At 39.5% G+C, this 19640-nt stretch overlaps 1 protein-coding gene across 1 annotated transcript in view; it reads right to left on the bottom strand.

The window, feature by feature from the left end:
• Eif3h (eukaryotic translation initiation factor 3, subunit H) overlaps window positions 1-17535 on the bottom strand; it is an 86292-nt gene extending 68757 nt beyond the window's left edge. Inside the window, exon 1 of the mRNA XM_013032238.1 lies at window positions 17365-17535. Coding sequence (XP_012887692.1) covers window positions 17365-17496 — 132 coding nt within the window. The 5' untranslated portion in view covers window positions 17497-17535. The remainder of the gene's footprint in view (window positions 1-17364) is intronic.
• Between the last annotated feature and the right edge of the window lie 2105 nt (window positions 17536-19640).

The raw sequence follows: 19640 nt of genomic DNA, 5'->3' as shown, positions 1-19640 counted from the left end.
GGGAAGGTGGCTCAGTGGTAGAGCGCTTGCCTTGCATGCCTGAGGCCCTGGGTTCAATTCCTCAGTACCACATAAGCAAAAAGAAAAAAGCCGGAAGTGACGCTGTGGCTCAAGTGGTAGAGCACTAGCCTTGAGCTGAAGAGCTGAGGGACAGTGCCCAGACCCAGATTTCAGGCCCCACAACTGAACCTAAAAAAAAAAAAGACTTCCAGTGCTGCTAAAAAGTGTGGATAGTGAGTAACACAGACTCAAAAGTCAACATTTGTAAAAGCAAAAACATCACCCCTGATAAGGGAACTCATCCCTACTTGGAAGAATTTCTCTAGTATAGAACTGAGAGTTAAAGGAACACTAGAAATTCTTAGTAGAAGCAATTAATATTTCTGGAGCAAATAAGACTTAAGTATTATGACTTCACCCCAAGACACATAAACTAGTACTGACTAGGTTTTCTTAATTGTTTAAATTAGTGGGGAAGTGAGGATTCTTGTATAAATCATGCCTCAAGGTATACAAGTAAACTAGCCAGCAGAAACCTAAACTACCAAATTTTCCAGCACTTCCTGAAAATGTCACATTCACAGTCTAACTGATTAAACTATTTAATTTCCTCATATATTATGTTGTCTGTATAGGTCAGTCTCTACAACCATCTCACAGATTCTGAGATTTGCATTCTCTCAAGTTGAGCAAGAAATTCCAACCTTCAATATAGTAAACAGTTATCTCTTCTACTGAAATTTCCCTAAAAGGAACTGTTATTTATTATTTAGAACAGATTATGTGAAAAAGCAAAGCTAATTACCTTGTATAAACAAAATATACAATAGTATTGCTTTAAGTATCTGGCCTTAAAGAAATATAAAAAGCTAGCTTTGCCTCAAAGTCTATAACCAACAAAGGATCTAATTTCTAAGACACAAATATTCTCAATACAGAGTAAAATATAAATGCCATTTAAAATATCCACATAAATTCATCATGCAAGATAGTACAACTAAAATTTGAAGAGTTAATAAAGATGACTAAAATCTCCAACCCTTCCTAAAAGGGAAGAAGTCAAAATCTGTCTGACACCCCTAAACATTCAAAATTCCAGCACTAAACAAAGCTAACAAAGTTGTTCAAGTTTTCATAGACTTTTAATAGATTATTCTCTTGTCTACCCACCTCCATCACAGAATTCATGAAGCAACAAAAATTCACTAATCATTTGGTCTTTCTAGTGACCAACCACATTCTAAGTTATCTCATTAACATAAACTGTTGACTTGATCAAAATGGTTTATTATGAAGAGCCATTCCTATCGATCAAAAAATTCTAAGGAAGCCGGGCGCTGGTGGCTCACGCCTGTAATCCTAGCTACTCAGGAGGCTGAGATCTGAGGATCACGGTTCAAAGCCAGCCCGGGCAGGAGAGACTGTGAGACTCCTATCTCCAATAAACCACCAGAAAACCGGAAGTGGCGCTGTAGCTCAAGTGGTAGAGTGCTCGCCTTGAGCTGAAGAGCTGAGGGACAGCGCCCAGGCCCAGAGTTCAAGCCCCACGACCGACAAAAAAAAAAAAAAAAATTCTAAGGAGCTATGTAACAGTAAGTGGAAGAAAGGGCCAAATATATCCCACACTGTACCACAGGGCCCTCTCCTTCACGAAGCAAAAGCAGGGAGAGTGAAAGACGGGGTGACATTGTCCAAAATGAAGTGTACTCATCTGACCTATATAGCTGTTAACCTCTCTGAACATCTTTATAATAATAAAAATTAAAATTAAAAAAATCTTTAAAACCGTTGAAAGTCCCAAGGAACTATATTATATTGAAAACTACTTATCAAAAATTAAAATTTGGGGGCTGGGAAGGTGGCTCAGTGGTAGAGTGCTTGCCTCGCATGCATGAGGCCCTGGGTTCGATTCCTCAGCACCACATAAACAGAAAAGGCAGGAAGTAGCACTGTGACTCAAGTGGTAGAGCACTAGCCTTAAGCTGAAGATCTAAGGGATAGTGCCCAGGCCCAGAGACAAAAATAAAAAAATGGCCGGGCACTGGTGGCTCACGCCTGTAATCCTAGCTACTCAGGAGGCTGAGATCTGAGGATCACGGTTCAAAGCCAGCCCGGGCAGGAGAGACCATGAGACTCCTATCTCCAATAAACCACCAGAAAACCGGAAGTGGCGCTGTAGCTCAAGTGGTAGAGCCTCGCCTTGAGATGAAGAGCTGAAGGACAGCGCCCAGGCCCAGAGTTCAAGCCCCACGACCGACAAAAATAAATAAATAAATAAATAAATAAAAATTAAAAAATGGGGGGACTGGGAATGTGGCTTAGTGGTAGAGTGTTTGCCTAGCATGCATGAAGGCCCGGGTTCAATTCCTCAGTATCACATAAACAGAAAAAGCCAGAAGTGGCACTGTGGCTCAAGTGGTAGAGCACTAGCCTTGAGCACAGAGAGGCTCAAGGACAGTGCCCAGGCCTGAGTTCAAACTCCAGGACCAGCAAAAACTAAATAAATAAATTTTTGCTGGATGCCAACAGCTCATGCCTGTATACTACTTAAGAGGCTGAGATGCGGTTCAAAGCCAGCTCAAGCAGTAAAATCCCTAAGACCCTTATTAACAACTAACTACCAAAAAGCTAGAAGTGGAGCAGTAACTCAAGTGGTAGAGCACTAGCCTTGAATACAAAAGTTCAGGGACAGCAAGCACCCTAATCCTGAACTGAAGCCTCAGGACTCAAAATAATTATAATAATAATAATAACTAAAGAATTAAATTTTTTATTTCTCTTAAAAATAAAACATTACATGCTAACATAAACTACATTTTCTTTTTGAAAAATAGCTATTTTCCAAAACAAAAATATTTAATCAGGGCCTCAAAATGAGTTTCACACTTTTTAGAAATTTACATTTTTAAGAAACATTTTAATCAAAACAGAAGAATTACATTGTTTCACATTCTCATAAATCTTTTTAATATTTGACTTAATGGAATACAGATGGGTTATCAGATCTGCTTTTGCATTCAATCTTTTATCGTACCACACATCACTGAGCATCTGGAAACCTCTACAAAGGCTAGTAAAGCTGGCAAATAATATGTATGCATTATTATGAAAATAGTTTTGACCTTGGAGACACTAAAAGAATGTGTATGATACTCATACTTTAAGAGCTGCTATACAAAATGACAATTTAAAAAAAGTGATGTGGTTACAGACTGGAAAGCATGAAGAGAAAGGAATACTATGAAAGACAGGGAGGCAATTCTCAGTAAGGGGACCCAAGAAGTAGCTCTTAGACATGAGAAAGAAGAGTAAGCCATTATCCTTATGAAGACCTAGGGTAAGATAATACTAATAAACATTATTTCAAAAGATGTCAAACCTTTTAAATTAAATGCTAATTCCATAAAGTATACGAGTTGTATTTTAATAGGAACAGGCCTAAGACGAAGACTAAGAGTGGTACACATTTCCTTTTTCTTTTCTAAAATAATAGGTAACAGTAACAATAAAGCCACTCTACCAGCAGAATCAGCTGTATTTTAAAATAACATTACACAATTCAAGACTGCCAATTTCTGTATGCAAGTATATTATTATCACAATGAAAAACCTTATATTCAGTGAAAAACCTCTCACATTATTGAAGTATGCTAACTAAAAAAGAAAAAGAAAAAAGGTATTTTTACACATCCCCTACAGCTCTGCCATATACTCCAAGAAAATATCCTTTTCTTCCATTCTATTTTGTTCTGTCACCATACTGGACCTGAACTCAACCAAGTGTTCAACTAGTTTTCTCAGCAGGTACTCTACCACTTGAGCCATCTCTCCAGACCAGCTTTTTGTTAGTTTTTCTGGTTCTTTTCTGAACTGACTTTCAACCAAAATCCTATGGATCTCACTCAGCCTGCTGAGTAACTAATGAGCTACATGAACTCAAGCTTACTTTCTGTTCTTCAGGATAAATGTCATCAGTTGTAGAGTCATCAGTTGTAGGGCTTGAACTCAGGGACTGGGCACTGTCCTTGAGCCTTTGTGCTTAAGACTCACCCTCTACTAGTTGAGCCACAGCACCACTTCCAGCTTTTGAGTGGTTAATTGGAGACACATTAATTCACTGGAGGTAGAAGTCTTACAGGGACTTTTCTGCCAGGCTGGCTTCAAACTGTGATCCTCAGATCTCAGCCTCCTGAGTGCTAGGATTACAGGCATGAGCCCCCAGCACCCGGCAAGTAAAACATTTTAATCAAAACAGAAGAATTACATTGTTTTACATTTTTATAAATGTTTCATGTATTTTTGACAGAATGCTTTGTAATCCTGAGTTGCATTATGGAATATTTGTATTTTATTTCAATATACAAACTTATGACAATAAATCATTTTAAAACTAAAAAAATTACCAACTGCATACATGGTAAGCCCATTTTTTAATATTTATTTTTATCATTAGCTGCACAAAGAGGTTTCAATTGCAGAAGTCAAGTTACAAGTACAATGCATCAATACGCTTTCATCATTGTCCCCTACCTTCCCCCCATTTCACCCCTACCTTCAAGTTACATAGTTCAGTTTTTACATAATGCATAGTGAACTTAATCAACCTTCCTCCCTCTATTCATGTGTCCCCCACCCCCAAGAACATCTTTCAGCTTCCTGGTTGGTATTCATTTTGTTAAACAGTTCACTAAGTTGTTCATACAAGTTATACCACTGGATCCCTCCCCTAAGTATAATGTCCTTTAGTCAATTTGTTTGCATGTATATATATATATATATATATATATATATATAACCCTGTGTATGACATATGTTTTGTATTTTAGTAATTTGTATTTTAGCAGTTAAGTAGATTTAAAAGGACAAAAAAAAAAAAAAACAGGTGCCAGTGGTTCATGCCTGTAATCCTAGCTACTCAGGAGGCTGAGATCTAAAGACCATAGTTCAAAATCAGCCTAGCAGAGCAGAAGTAAAAGCTGAGACTTTTATCTCCAATTAACCACCAGAAAACCAGGAGTGGCGCTGTGGCTCAAGTGGTAAAGTGCTAGCCTTGAGATGAAGACTCAGGGACAGTGCCCAAGCCTCATGACAGACCAAAAAAAAAGACAAAAAAAAATGAAAAATACAAGCATGCTCTAAGTCAAAGAGCATCTGTTGACTTTAAACTGTTGGTGTGGTTAGTCTTCAACTCTATTCAGATGTCACCAAACACACTTCTACAAATTACTGGATGATCATTGTTTAAGAGGCAGCTTTTGGGTATTAAGTCTAGTGTTTAGAAGCCTTACTTGTGCCCAAATAAATCAACAAGCTTTCTCTACTTACTAACGTGAATATGCACCAGGAAAAGCAGATTTCCTGTCTCAGTAATGAACCAACGATCTGCTGAAAAACTCACTAAAGTAATTAGGGATAGTTGAAAATGTTTAGAACTGGGCTGGGAAGGTGGCTCAGTGGTAAAGCGCTTGGCTTGCATGCTTGAGGCCCTGGGTTCGATTCCTCAGCACTCATAAGCAAAAAAAAAAACCAGAAATGGCGCTGTGGCTCAAGTGGTAGAGCGCTAGTCTTGAGCTGAAGAGCTGAGGGGCAGCGCCCAGGCCCAGAGTTCAGACCCCTCAACCGGACCCAAAAAACAAAACAAAACAAAACAAAATGTTTAGAACTATAGAATCTACCATTTCAAACCTAACTATAAAGCTGAACTCATTAGGAGAACTGAGGCTGCATCCTGAACTATACAGTTAAAAAATAACAAATTCTGAATTACTTTTCTTTCTGGACATCTAACAGAAAAACAGGGGGGGGGAGGAAAATTAGAAAACCAAAAGCTAGCCAGGTAGAGTGGCTCACACCTGTAATTCTAGGTACTTGGAAAGAAGAAACCAAAAAGATTCTGGGTTGAGGGCAGTCCAGACAAAGAAGTCATAAGACTCCCCTCCCCATCTTTTTTTTCTTTTATTATTATGACTACTAAGTAGTTGTACAAAAGGGTTACAATACCATATGTCAGGGTATGAGTGTAATGCTTCTTGGTCAATGTCACCCTTCCTTTGTTTTCCCCCATTTTCCTCCTCTAGTCTCTACCCTCAAATTACATAGTTCAATTTTTACATAATGTACACTGAATACAATGCCTGCATTTCTCATCTTCTTCTGTCTATTACTATGCCTTCCCTTTGTCCATCCCACAAAACATGGAATCTATAAACAGTACATTAACTGTTCAGAGAAGTTAAGCCTTCAGATTCCTCCTCTAAGTATATCCTCCCTCAGTCTATTTGTGTGTAAACACATTGAGCCTTGTAAATGTTACCATGCTTTGTTGTATTATACATCTAGTTTCTCCACATGTAAGAGAAAACATGCATCTATCTGTCACCACGAGCCTGGCTTACTTCACTTAACATGGTTTGTTGTAGTTAACAAGACACCCCCTCACCCTACCATCTTAACCAATAAAAGCTAAGTGGGGCAGTACATACCTGTTGTACCTGAAGTGCTAAGAAGGATCATGGTGCAGGTCAGCAGGGCACAGACTTAACAAGCCTAGCACCCATGACTCACACCTATAATCCTAGCTCCTGAATCCAGCACACTGAATCTAATAATCAGGTTCAAAGCCAGCCCACACAGTGAAATGCCCTCAACTCTTAAATACAATTAACCAGTAAAAAGCTTTAAGTGGAGGGATAGCTCAAGTGGCAGAATACTAGCTATGAGGAAGAGTTAAGAAAGATCATGAGGCTGGGTGCCTAGCCATTCAGGAGGCTGAGATCTGAGGATCACGTTTCAAAGCCAGCCCAGGCAGGATCCATGAGCCTTATATTCGATAAACCACCAGAAAACCGGAAGTGGTGCTGTGGCTCAAGCAGTAGAGAGCTCGCCTTGTGCTGAAGAGCTGAGGGATGGTGCCAAACCCAGATTCAAGCCCCACTACCGACCAAAAAGGAAAAAAGAAAAGAGAAAGATCATGAGGCCCTAAGTTGAAGTTCCAGGACTGCCACAACACACTCACATGCTCACACACACATACAAACACAACCTACTAGAAAAATAACTCAAGCAAAATGGGCTTCAGGGTGTGGTTCAAGTGGCAGAACATCTACCTACCAACAGTAAGTGCAAGGCCCTCATCTCAAATCCCAGTGCAGCTAACACAAAAATTAAAAAATAAAAACCACAAAGGAAAAAGAAAAAGTGGGCTGGGAAGGTGGCTCAGTGGTAGAGAGCTTGCCTTGCATGCATGAGGCCCTGGGTTCGATTCCTCAACACCACATAAGCAAAAAGAAAAAAGCTGGAAGTGGCACTGTGGCTCAAGTGGTAGAGTGCTAGCCTTGAGCTGAAGAGCTGAGGGACAGTAACCAGGCCCAGAGTTCAGGCCCATGACCAGACCAAAAAAAAAAAAAAGAAAGAAAGAAATTAAGTAAATCTAGTGCTAGCTAAAGATCATAGTGCTAAGTATCAATGCAAGGTTCACTCCAAGAGTGTATGTTTGTTTTATTTTAGTCTGAAATAAAATAGCAAAGTCCAAACTGAACTAAAAGAAGTTTAAAAAAAATTAATAACCTGGCTGGGCGCCGGTGGCTCATGCATTATAATCCTAGCTACTCAGGAGGCTGAGATCTGAGGATCACAGTTCAAAGCCAGCCCGGGCAGGAAAAGTCCATAAGACTGTTATCTCCAATAAACCACTAGAAAACCGGAAGTGGTACTGTGGCTCAAGCAGTAAAGTGCTCGCCTTGAACTGAAGAGTGCAGGGACAGCGCCCAAACCCAGAGTTCAAGCCCCACAACCGACAAAAAAAAAAAAAAGGACTGTACTCTTTACCTGACTTATATAACCGTAGGCCCTCTGTACATCACATTTATAATAATTTTTTTAACTTAAAGAGCTAAAAATAAAAATAAAAACTCCAAGAGTTTGTGTTTATGTTTTATTTTTTACAATCTGAAATGAAATTGCAAAAAGCCCAAACTGAACCAGTGCTGACCAGTTGAACAGTAGGCCAGGCAGGACACACAATTCCTAGCTGGCTTTATTCCAGTTTTGCAGCTTCTGGGAGGTAAGGCCCACAGCCTGAATTTCTCACATCAATCACTGTCAAAGAACTGCTATTACTGTAAAAGAATTTTATTCTCAAAGAATCCGTAATGCCACAAAATCTCCCCTTAGTATATTCTGTAAAATCAATATCTAGATTTTCATTTAATGCTGGCTTCTTTCACTTACTGATCTGTGAAGTTGGCAGTTTTCTTATTTTGTTAAGCCTAGATCATTTTTTCTAACACTGAACAAAGAAGGTAGTTATTGCCAAAATGTAAATTCAAAAAGCAGAAAGCTGTATTAGTCTTAAGTTTAACACATTTTATGGCTCAAGTGGGATAGGGGTTCCATTTCATAACTGGCTGAGTCAAATAATAAATGGGATTTAAATCACTGCTGTTAAGTTTTGATGTGAAAGAAATTTAAGTAACTTCAATACCAGAAAAAAAAGATACTTTGCCTCTGACACATATGGAATTAGTTACAATACTTCAATATACTTAATCAATATCACCTCTATAATATTTGAGTTGGAGAGGACATATTTCATTATTATTATTGTGGATCTAATGCTCATTGATGGTCCACATTCTTAAGTTAAAACAACTAAAAATTCCCTAAAAATGGGAAGGGAAATGTAGCATCAAGAAATCCACTAGAATGGCACTTCTCCCATAAAAATAATCTACAAAAAAGTACACTGACTCAATTAAATGTACAGACATGCAAACATGGTTAATGTTAACTGAGAAGGATTTTAATTTGTACGTTCCCATGCTACCAACCACATATGCTTATTATACGTACATACCCGCAAATTTGCCCACACATACATATTTTTACTTAAGTCAAATCAATGACTTAAGTCAAATCAATGATAAAAATGCTTAGCTAAAACTAAGTTTATTTTCTCTCATACGAAAGAAAACAAAAATTCAGAACTGCTATAAGTTACCAATTACCAAATATATCGTATTGATGATCACTGTTGAAATAGAAGACTTTCATGTGATTTGAGGGCAGTTCGATTACCATATTTCTAGTTCCGGGCTGGGAAGGTGGCTCAGTGGTAGAGCCCTTGCCTTGCATGCCTGAGACCCTGGGTTCGATTCCTCAGCACCACATAAGAAAAAAGCTGGAAGTGGCACTGTGGCTCAAGTGGTAGAGCTGAAGAGCTGAGGGACAGCACCCAGGCCCAGAGTTCAGGCCCCACGACCGGACTCAAAAAAAAAATTTTTTTTAACTCCGTATTTCTGCGTAAAATGTATAGTGTGTAGTTTTCTTTCTCTAAAAAATAAAGAGAAACTCTAAACAGCAGAAAAGAAAATCCAATTTTATTTTGTACGGAATGTGATTTTCCAAAGAGCTTTTGAGTTTTAGGACTACAGCTGTCCTTTAAGAAGATATGTACTCAGGGACATTGTCTGTGACAGGTAAGTCCAAAATGAAGCCTGAAAACCAGTTATGTGAGGGTTTTGTAATAGATGGAAAACAATAAACAGAAAATACAAGCAATGCAGTTATAAACTCAAAAGAACTAAGTAAGTGATCTCCAGAGAATGCAAGGAATACCTCAAGGAACAATCAAAAGATGGTACCACAGGTCCTAGTGGCTTAGGAAGAGCCAAGAGAATCACTAATGAACACAAAAGTTACTGAATTGAGTAACTGCAACAAACATACCAACGTGCACACTTAATGTTTAAAATGGAATCTTTTAATATTCTTAAAAATTGTAACACTCAGCTGGCAATGGAGGCAAGGTTTAACACTTGCATACTCTGTAGATAGAAGATAAATGGTATTATAGAACTATTCAGGAAAGCAATCTGACCTGTTTAAAAACCACACATAAGGGCTGGGAAGGTGGCTCAGTGGTAGAGCACTTGCCTTGCATGCCATAGGCCCTGTGTTCGATTCCTCAGCACCACATAAGCAAAAAGAAAAAAGCCAGAAGTGGCGCTGTGGCTCAAGTGGTAGAGTGCTAGCCTTGAGCTGAAGAGCTGAGGGACAGCGCCCAGGCCCAGAGTTCAGGTCCCATGACCGGACCCAAAAAAAAAAAAAAAAAACTTTTCTTTTTTCTGTTGGTTTTCTTTCTTTATGGATTTTTCCAGTAGTTCCTTGCAATGAACATATATTGTCTTTAAAAAAGTCATATTTTGGTCCATTTGTGTTGTGTCATAAACATTTGTCAAATGAAATGAAACCAGTTAGGGACAGAAGATACAGAGAAGAAAAATCTCACTTTTTTAATCATCAGGATACAAGTGTTGAGACTAGGTTAAATGCAATTTGGAGATAAAATCTTAAATTTTTATGCCAAAATTCACACTCAAGGGGTAAAAAAAATCATATTATGACTAAATTCATACTGAATTATCAGCTTTTTCTGAATCTATTTTTTTCTTTTATGTCTGGGTTGAATATATTATATTAACAAAAATATCCACTTCAGACCTTGTAATTTTAGCAGAAGTACAATTTGTTGCCTAACAGATGAGTATACACACTACAGTATACTTTGACAGTTAAAGATATAAAGGATATAAACCATGTTTTGGGTTTGTTTTTTTTTTTTTTTGGTCGGTCATGGGGCTTGAACTCTGGGCTTGGGTGCTGTCCCTGTGCTCTTCAGCTCAAGGTAAGTGCTCTACCACTTGAGTCACAGCGCCAATTCCAATTTGGTTAATTGGAGATAAGAGTCACACGGGCTTTCCTGCCCAGGCTGGCTTTGAACTGTGATCCTTAGATCTCAGCCTCCTAAGTAGCTAGGATTACAGGTGTGAGTCACCGGAACCTGGCAAAGAGTGGTATTTTTAAAGTAGTAACTTAGAAAAACAAAGCTATCTAACTTCTACATATTATTTCATACCTTGCCAAATGAAATAACAGCAAAGTATCTTAGATAAGTATTTCACAAAAACAAATTCATGAATTAACTGAAGTAAATAAAAATCAAATTTTTATGCAAGGGCTAAAATCAGAAACTTTCATCTAAGAAATTACCTAAGTTAGATACGACAAAATGAAATTCTGAACATATTTAAAAGATCAAAGTTTAAGAAAATACATTTCTTAACACTTGAATGGAGAGTAATGGATTACTCTGCGCCTAATTTCTATTTCCTCATCTTGCCATAATCAAAACACATTTCCTATTTGCATTCTCCTCCTCATGTATCCCTTTGTAAAATGGGGATAATAATGGTCCTATTATTCTTGAAGTTGTATGGCTTCAATGCTATAATCTACAATGGTAGTGTAAATTTATGATGTTACTACTTTACAGCTTTTCAACTTTATGACGATATAAAAGCGATGGAAACCAAACTTGGAATTTTGATCTTTTCATGGATAAAGTGCTATGTAGTGAATAACAGAGGGAACCCTGACTCCTTCAAGGAAATAAACAAGAGCTGCTAAACGAAGATGCTCAGCAGACTGGTACTAAGTCCAAGTCAATTTACAGCATTAAACCTTACTGTGGGTTTCAGGGAAGCAATTTCACAGTTAAGTCAAGAATCATCTGTACAAAATACATGGTGTATAAGAATGAAAATCTACTAAATCACTAAAATTGTATAATCATTTCTAATGATTCAAGCTCCATGATCATTTGTTTTGTACCTTTAGCCATCAACTTCTTATCATATAATAATATGGATGATTCAGCTAACATCCATTCCTATCAACAATGCTCTTTTTTAACTATACAAGATACTATTTACGTGCAAGAACATCTTATTTGACTAACTATAAAGTAAAACTAAACCATCAACAGTCAAGATAAAGCTGCAATTAATTTAATCTTCAACTTAACTTACACTAAAGTCAGAAATAATCATAAACGAGACTACTTGACTAGACTTTCATCCTCAGCAAATAAAATTATTAAATAAAAAGCTAGTAAAATTATTAAATAAAAAGAAAATAAGAAAAAATAGTTAGAAATCAAGGGTATGATAGATAAATTTAACAACAACAAAATGTAACTGGAAAAAATACTATTTAAGGCACTGAAGTTCAATTTTAGGAGATATTTACTATAGAAATAAAAAGACTACAAAGGAGGAGGCTACAATGCTTGATAAGAAATGTACTCATTATCTTGCCCATGTAATTGTAACCCCTCTCTACAATATTTTCACAATAAAAGAAATAAAAAAAAAGAAATAGACTATAATTGTTTCCAAGGGATCTTGAGAATTATCATCCAATATGGCTAATTTCTTATGAATCTTACCAACAGATTAGTCTACTAATCCGGACAAAGCCCTGATAATATAATCACTTCTCAAGGTCTGACCAGTGAACATTGTTTCACTGAAGGTAGTCTAGGATGTGAACCTTTTATAGGACACTTTATATCCAAATCATATGCATGACTTAAGAATCATACTAGTTATAGGTCCTCAATTTACATTGTGTTGTATTCAGTCATGTGTGGCCCTGACTGAGATGCTGTTGTGAAGCATTGCCTCTCAATGACTTAGTGATCACCTTCTCAATTTTTTTTAATTATACCAAATCTACCACTTTATGAGTGGAAAAGAACACTATATGGTTTGTATATGTTGTAACAGTTCTTCAAATAAATCCTGTAAAGAAAAATGACAGCTGGGCACCGGTGGCTCATGCCTGTAACCCTAGCTACTAAGGAGGCTAAGATCTGAGGATCACAGTTCAAAGCCAGCCCCAGGTAGTAAAGTCTGTGAGACTATTATCTCCAATGAAGCACCATTTTAGAAAAACAGAAATGGTACTGTAGCTCAAGTAGTCAAGTACTTGCCTTGAGCTGAAGTGTTGAGGGACAGCGCCCAGGCCCAGAGTTCAAGCCCCATAGCCAACAACAACAACAAAAAAATACCTTATGGGAGGAGTCCAAAGGTGTAACTCTTCCATACAACTAATGAACTGCTTAACAAAATCAATGTCATGAAGCAGCAATATGTCTGGAGTGAAAGGGCAATGGAGGGAGAAGCGAGTTTATACAAAAGGAGGGAGGGAGGGCGAACAAATGTAGTCATTATATTCATTGTAGATTATGTAAAACTATGAACTATGTAACTCAAGGGCAGGTATGGAAGGGGAAAGAGAGGAAAGAAAGAATATGTGGCACGGATCAAGATGCATGGCCCTCATCATCTGGCATGGAACTTTTGTACAACTATAAAAAGAAAAGAAAAGAAAGAAAAAAAAAACCTTCTTCTAAAGAGAAACTGTCAGGCTGGGAAGGTGGCTTAGTGGTAGAGTGCTTGCCTCACATGCATGAAGCCCTGGATTCCATTCCTCAGCACCACATAAACAGAAAAAGCCAGAAGTGGTGCTGTGGCTCAAGTGGCAGAGTGCTAGCCTTGAGCTGAACTGAGGGAAGGCGCCCAGGCCCAGAGTTCAAGCCCCATGACTGACCAAAAAAAAAAGAAAGAAAGAAAAATAAAGAAAAACTGTGTTAAAGAAAATAATTTTGGGGCTGGGCAGGTGGCTCAGTGGTATAGGACTTGCCTGGCATGAATGAGGCCCTGGGTTTGATTCCTCAGCACCACATAAGCAAAAAGAAAAAAAAGCCAGAAGTGGTGCTGTGGCTCAAGTTGTAGAGCACTAGCTTTGAGCTGAAGAGCTGAGGGACAGCGCCCAGGCCCAGAGTTCAGGCCCCACAACTGGACCCAAAAAAAAAAGAAAAGAATTTTGTTAAAAAAAAAAATTGACAAAAAGATGAAAAACACTGAATTCCTAAAACTTTTTCTAGCCTCAACTGTGCTCTTCAACATAATGCTCTCACAAATACCCACAATGCTACAAAGCACAGTTCCTCCCTCATAATTCACCTCGAACAAAATTTCCACATAATAGATTAAAATTAACATTTTTGCAGTATGTGAACACCTTCTGTGTACCAGGCACTGTTCCAGACAATTGGAAATCATTGCAGTACACAAACCTGACATGGGTCCTCGCTTAGGAAGTTGACCTCCTACCATGAGAAGGAAAACAAACAAGTAATAAAGAAAAAGCTTCAGACACCAAGAACTGACCTCTGTTTGAGCTTACTTTTTCCACTGATGAATAACATACTATACCTTACTTGAAAAACTAAAGGAATAAAGTGGCTAACAAAACATTTGTAGTATTATAACAATGTAAAACAAAATTACTTTTGAAAAAAATGGGGAATTTCTTTGTTGCTCCCACAGTATAACCCCTGCTTTCACTGTATTTGATGTCGGTATAATTTGTGGAGGGGAAGGGGAAAAACAAGCCGTTTAAATATGGATACCGGTAGACCCGTCCGCAACAATGAGAAGTACAAGTTGTTATGTCGAAAAGGAACTTTAAAACTTTGGTGGGGGGCCAAGGGAGGATGGGAAGGGATGGGAAGGGGAAACAAAGGAGGAGGCTACAATGCTTGATACGAAATGTACTCATTATCTTGCCCATGTAATTGTAACCCCTCTGTAAAGTATTTTCACAATAAAAAATAAATAAAAATTTAAAAAAAGAAAAGAAAAATAATGGGGAAATAATGCCACATGTAATCCTAGCTACTAAGAAGCGATCTGAGGATCATGGTCCAAAATGATCCTGGGCAGGATACACTCATTTCTGTTAACATACCCTCCATCTCAGGTCATTAGCTCCTCTTTCAGGCCCCTCTCTGGCCAGGCCTAACTGCAACTGGCCTTCAGCCCTGGCGGGTCCTCCTACTTTACTTCCCCTAGCCCCAGCTGCATTGAGGAATGCTGCCTAAGTGTAATTGTTACAATCAAAAAAAAAAAAAACAAAAAACCTGCCATGCACACAGAGAACTTCCTATCTTCCCACTCCCAGCCCCCTGGAATATAAACATGACACCCCCTCCTTCCCCCCACAACATAGAACATGAACAAAGAACGGGCGCCATTTTTTCCTCTCCCGTAGGAGAGATGGCCTTGTCAGCCCTGGCTGGCAATAAACTGTTTTTTCTGTGTCCGTATGGTTTTCTGGGCTAGAACTTACAATCTCTACCAAAAAGAACTGGAAGCAGAGCTGTGGCTCAAGTGAAAGAGTGCCAGCCTTGAGCGAAAAAAGATTCAGGAACAGTACCCAGGCCGAGTTCAAGCCCCAAGGCAGGCAAAAGAAAGGGAGGGAAAATAAAATTTAGAGGGTAGCCATTTTCAGTGGCAATTAGTTTTAAGCACTGGAACAATGGAGGGTACAAATGTTTTCAACCTTAGCCTGTAGAAGTCGAAAAAGGAAGAATACATTAACAGAAAATCATTAAGTAAACATGCCTAATCATATGCCAAAAGAAACGGTATTAGCCATCACCATTATAAAAAGTTCAGACCAAGCAGGCTGCTGGTGACTTACACCTGTAATGCTAGCTAGCTACTTGGGAAGCTGAGATCTGAGGATTGCAGTTCTAAGCCAGGTCTGAAAGGAAGTCTGTAAAGCTCTTATCTCCAATTTACCAAAAAGCCATTAGTGGAACTGTGGCTCAAGTAATGCAGACCTATCTTTAAGCAAAAAAGCTCAGGGACAGCTCCCAGTTCCAGAGCTCAAGCCACTAGACTATCACCCACCCCCCCCCAAAAAAAAATTCAGATCACTGCTTTCCAAATATTAATATACTGCAACCTAACTCAGTAGGGCAGGGCAGGGTTGAGAATTTGAAGCTTTCTGTTTGTATTTCTAAGAAGCTCCCTGATGAAGCCAATGATGCCCTGCATTTTATCGGTGCCATCGAAGACATTTAAGAGTAGCGAGATTCTAGTAAGAGTCAGACTTAAACTCATCTGGGGAACAAAGTGAACCTTATAGAGGATCAACATGAGAATCAGGTTGATCTTATCTAGGAACAATAAAGGAAAAAATCCAAACTCCAAATTCTGATGTTCTTCAACATTCACTGTCAAGGAAAAGAGAAGCCAAGGTAAAAACTATGAGTAAGTGCTTGTGTGTTAAGACAATGACTGGGTGAACTACTTACTATTAAGAATCCTCAGGAAAGTTGGGTGCTGGTTTCTCATGTCTGTAATCCTAGCTATTTGGAAGGCTGAGAATGGGAGTACTGCAGTTCAAGGCCAGCCTGAGCAGAAAGCTCATGAGACCATCTTGTTTTCCCATAGCTTGGTACAGTGGCACAATGGAAGAACTGGAGATTCAAGCCAATGTGAAAGGTCCATGAGACTTCATTTCCAAAGAATAAAACTGGACTATGATTCTAACAATGATTGAAAGTGTATTGTAACAGTTGTTCAGGCATGTATTTGCTGAAGGAAGCAAACTCTTACCTTAATAATCAGTGCCAATTAGACATCAGTGGCTCACGACAACCAGGAAGACTCTGCTCTAACTTTTCAGTGAAAGCCAGAACTGAAGGTATGGCAAGTGATTGTAAATGCCAGAAATGCAAAAAATCCAAGTGAGCCAAGGCTCACGCCTGTAATCCTAGCTATTCAGGAGGCTGAGGTCTGAGGATCGAGGTTCAAAGGAAGCCCAGGCAGGAAAGACCATGACACTCTTATCTCCAATAAGCCAGAAAAAACCGGAAGTGGCTCTGTGGCTCAAGTGGTAGAGCTCCCGCCTTGAGCTGAAGAGCTCAGGGACAGTGCTCAAACCGAGTTCAAGCCCCAAGACCAACAACAACAAAAAGCCAAGTGAGAGCGTGAGGCCCTGAGTTCAAGCCCCAGTACCAGCACACACACAAAACTAATAATCAGTGGAAGATAGGGCTGGGAGCATGGCTCAAGCGGTAGAGCACCAGCCTAGCAATCGTGAGGCCCTGAGTTCAAACCCCAGTACCACACACACTACCACACACACACACACACACAGGGAGAAAACATAAATTAATTGAAATACAAAAGGACAATGTAGCTTTAGGATGAAACATGTAAGACTATTTTCTATAGAGTTCTTTGGTAGCTCCGAAACAGTTTATTCCAAGTTTGAGGTTTCAGAAAAAGCTCCTGAATTACTGACTCAGGAAGTCATTAAGTCTGCACTTGAGAAGTTTTCATCTGTCAGAAGCCCAGTAAACAGGCAAGGAAATGTCCTTTCCTCTCCTGTCCCCACAGCCTAAACTAAGCTGCTACATCCTTCAACACCTCAGTAAGGTTTCTTTCCCATCTCCTAAACATCCTAAAAACAAGACTCCAAATACCTGCCACGCGACCAGAGCCTAACTTGCTTTGATCAGCCCCGAGCCCCCCACCAGAGGACGGAGAAGGCGGTCGCGTCGTGAGAAGCGGTGGCCCAGACCCACCAGCCCGGGGGGACCCGGCGGGACCCGGCTGGGATCTCCGCTCCCCACGTGCGCCTCAACCCCGGGGCTCCACTCACCAAGCCATCAATCTGCACTTGCTTCACGGCCGAATCTCCAGAGCCGCCTTTGCCTTTGCCTTTCCCTATTGCGCCGGTGGTGGTACTGGAAGAGGCGGCAGTCGAGCCGGTGCCTTCCTTGCGGGACGCCATCTTTCCAGCCGGACAGGAAGAAAGAGAAACGTGAGCTGCCGGAAGCGGAAGGGCAAGCCTGGCGTGACGTCATGCGCAGGTCGGGCTCGAGGGGCGGACCCGCGGGGAGGGACTGAGCGAGGCCACGCCTCCCTAGTCCTTCCAAGCTCTTTCTCCTTGGGGGGCGGGAGCCATTGCGCACGCGCCCTACGCCTGCCTGCTTGAGTCTTTACTCATCGATTGAATGCTTAATGACCAAAAATTGACTTTATAAGCGTGGGGTTATTCTCCATTAGGCAGACGACCTTAGTAGCTCGCATTTTGTAGCTTCTCCTGCACGGAAATGCTTTTACTTCTAATTTAATTCCCGTTTCTTACCCATCAAGGGTTGTCTTAACTCCCATTATACACATGAGAAATTGAGACATCTTTTCCCAACGAAATTCCGCTAATTAATCACAAGCTAAGGGGAGGAAGGAGGGAGAATAGACAAATGAAGAGAAGAAACGAGTGGGGAAAGCAATCTGGAAATTCAATGCATATTCTACAAAATTAAGAAACGCCAACTTGAATGGAACGGGGCAAGGCCAAGTTGACTTGTGCAGAAAAATGTGCCATCAGCCAAAACAAAAAACGGAAAGCAAGGGAATAGAGGTTGCTCCTTTTATTATTCCCTCATGCAGGCCCTACCTCTATGTTCACATTGGCTAAACTCAGGTTCGGTCTACAAAAGAATGTGGCTTAATTATCAGGAGTAATTAAAAGTGTAGGAGCTTCCAGGAAAGTTAGAATGAGCTTGTGACTTTAAATGAGCATCATTATTCCACAATACTGTGAAATTTGGGAAATTATGTGATCACTTAATCACAATTAAAAAAGAACCTCGGGGAAGGTAGGGAGGGAAGGGATAGTAGGGGAAAAACAATGGAGGGGGTAACAATGCTCAACAGGAAGTGTACTCATTACCTTACTCAAGTAACTGTAATCCTCTGTATAGTATCTTTACAATAAAAATTTTTTTTAAAAGAAAAAAAGTGTAGGAGCTTAAAACAGGCTGTCTTAAAGTGCTCAGGAAAAGGATCTCTGTAACTAAAATGTAATTAACAAGGGAAAATGATTCTCCCAAGATTAACACAAAGGAAGCAAACTATTTTGATAGAAAAGAGGCTTTTTCTCACATTTATTAAATGGCAACTCCTTTGTACAACTACTTAAAGCTAAAAAAAATTTTTCAAAAGTAACAAGCTAGCCGGGCACCAGTTGCTTATGCCTATAATCCTAGCTACTCAGGAGGCTGAGATAGGAGGATTGCAGTTAAAAGCCAGCCGCAGAAAAGTCGGTGAGACTCTTTATCTCCAATAAACCACTTGAAAACCGGAAGTGGCTCTGTGGCTCTAGTGGTAGAGTGCTAGCCTTGATCTGAAGAGCTAAGGAACAGCGCCCAGGCCCAGAGTTCAAACCCTACGACTGACAAAAAAAAAAAAGGTAACAAGCTAATATTGTATAGTTTTATGCAATTGTAGATAGTAGTCTCTAGCTATTTAGATTACACAGAAATTAACTGAACCGTGGAAAGGTTGATCAATTATCAGAATGAGTAGCCTTGGCTACTGGGTTTATGTAGACTTACCTAGATAATATAACAACAACAACAAAATGTGTTGTTGAAGGGTGATGCAGAACCTACTACCTACAACTCATGCTGACTTGAGACATAAATCTGATACACATACATACATATCTCTTGAAAAGAATATGTGGCATTGCCAGGTACCTGTGGCTCATGCCTGTGATCCTAGCTACTCAGAAAGCTGATAAGATCAAAAATTAAGGTTTAAAGCCAGCCAGGGCAAGTTAAGTCCATGAGACTCTTATCTCCAAATAACAAACAAAAAACGGGAAGTGGAACTTTGACTCAAGGAGTAGAGTACTAGCCTTAACCACAAAAGCTCAGGGCTCTGAGTTCCAGCATATAAGAAATATAAGGAGATTGAAAAATGGAGAGGAGAAAGAAGATTGGCTATAAACCTTGGCACTCAAGAAGCACCATAATGGTTATTTTCCAGAATTTTCATGTATCATATGCATTCTAGACTTGGACTTGAAGAGCATTAACCTGTAAATAGCTACAAACATCTGCATACTGCCAGTGAAGATCATAAGGG

The sequence above is a fragment of the Dipodomys ordii genome, unplaced genomic scaffold (assembly GCF_000151885.1).
Source record: "Dipodomys ordii isolate 6190 unplaced genomic scaffold, Dord_2.0 Scaffold151, whole genome shotgun sequence".
NCBI lineage: Eukaryota > Metazoa > Chordata > Mammalia > Rodentia > Heteromyidae > Dipodomys > Dipodomys ordii.
Note: the sequence above shows the minus strand (reverse complement) of the source record. Positions and strands in the feature narration are given on the sequence as shown.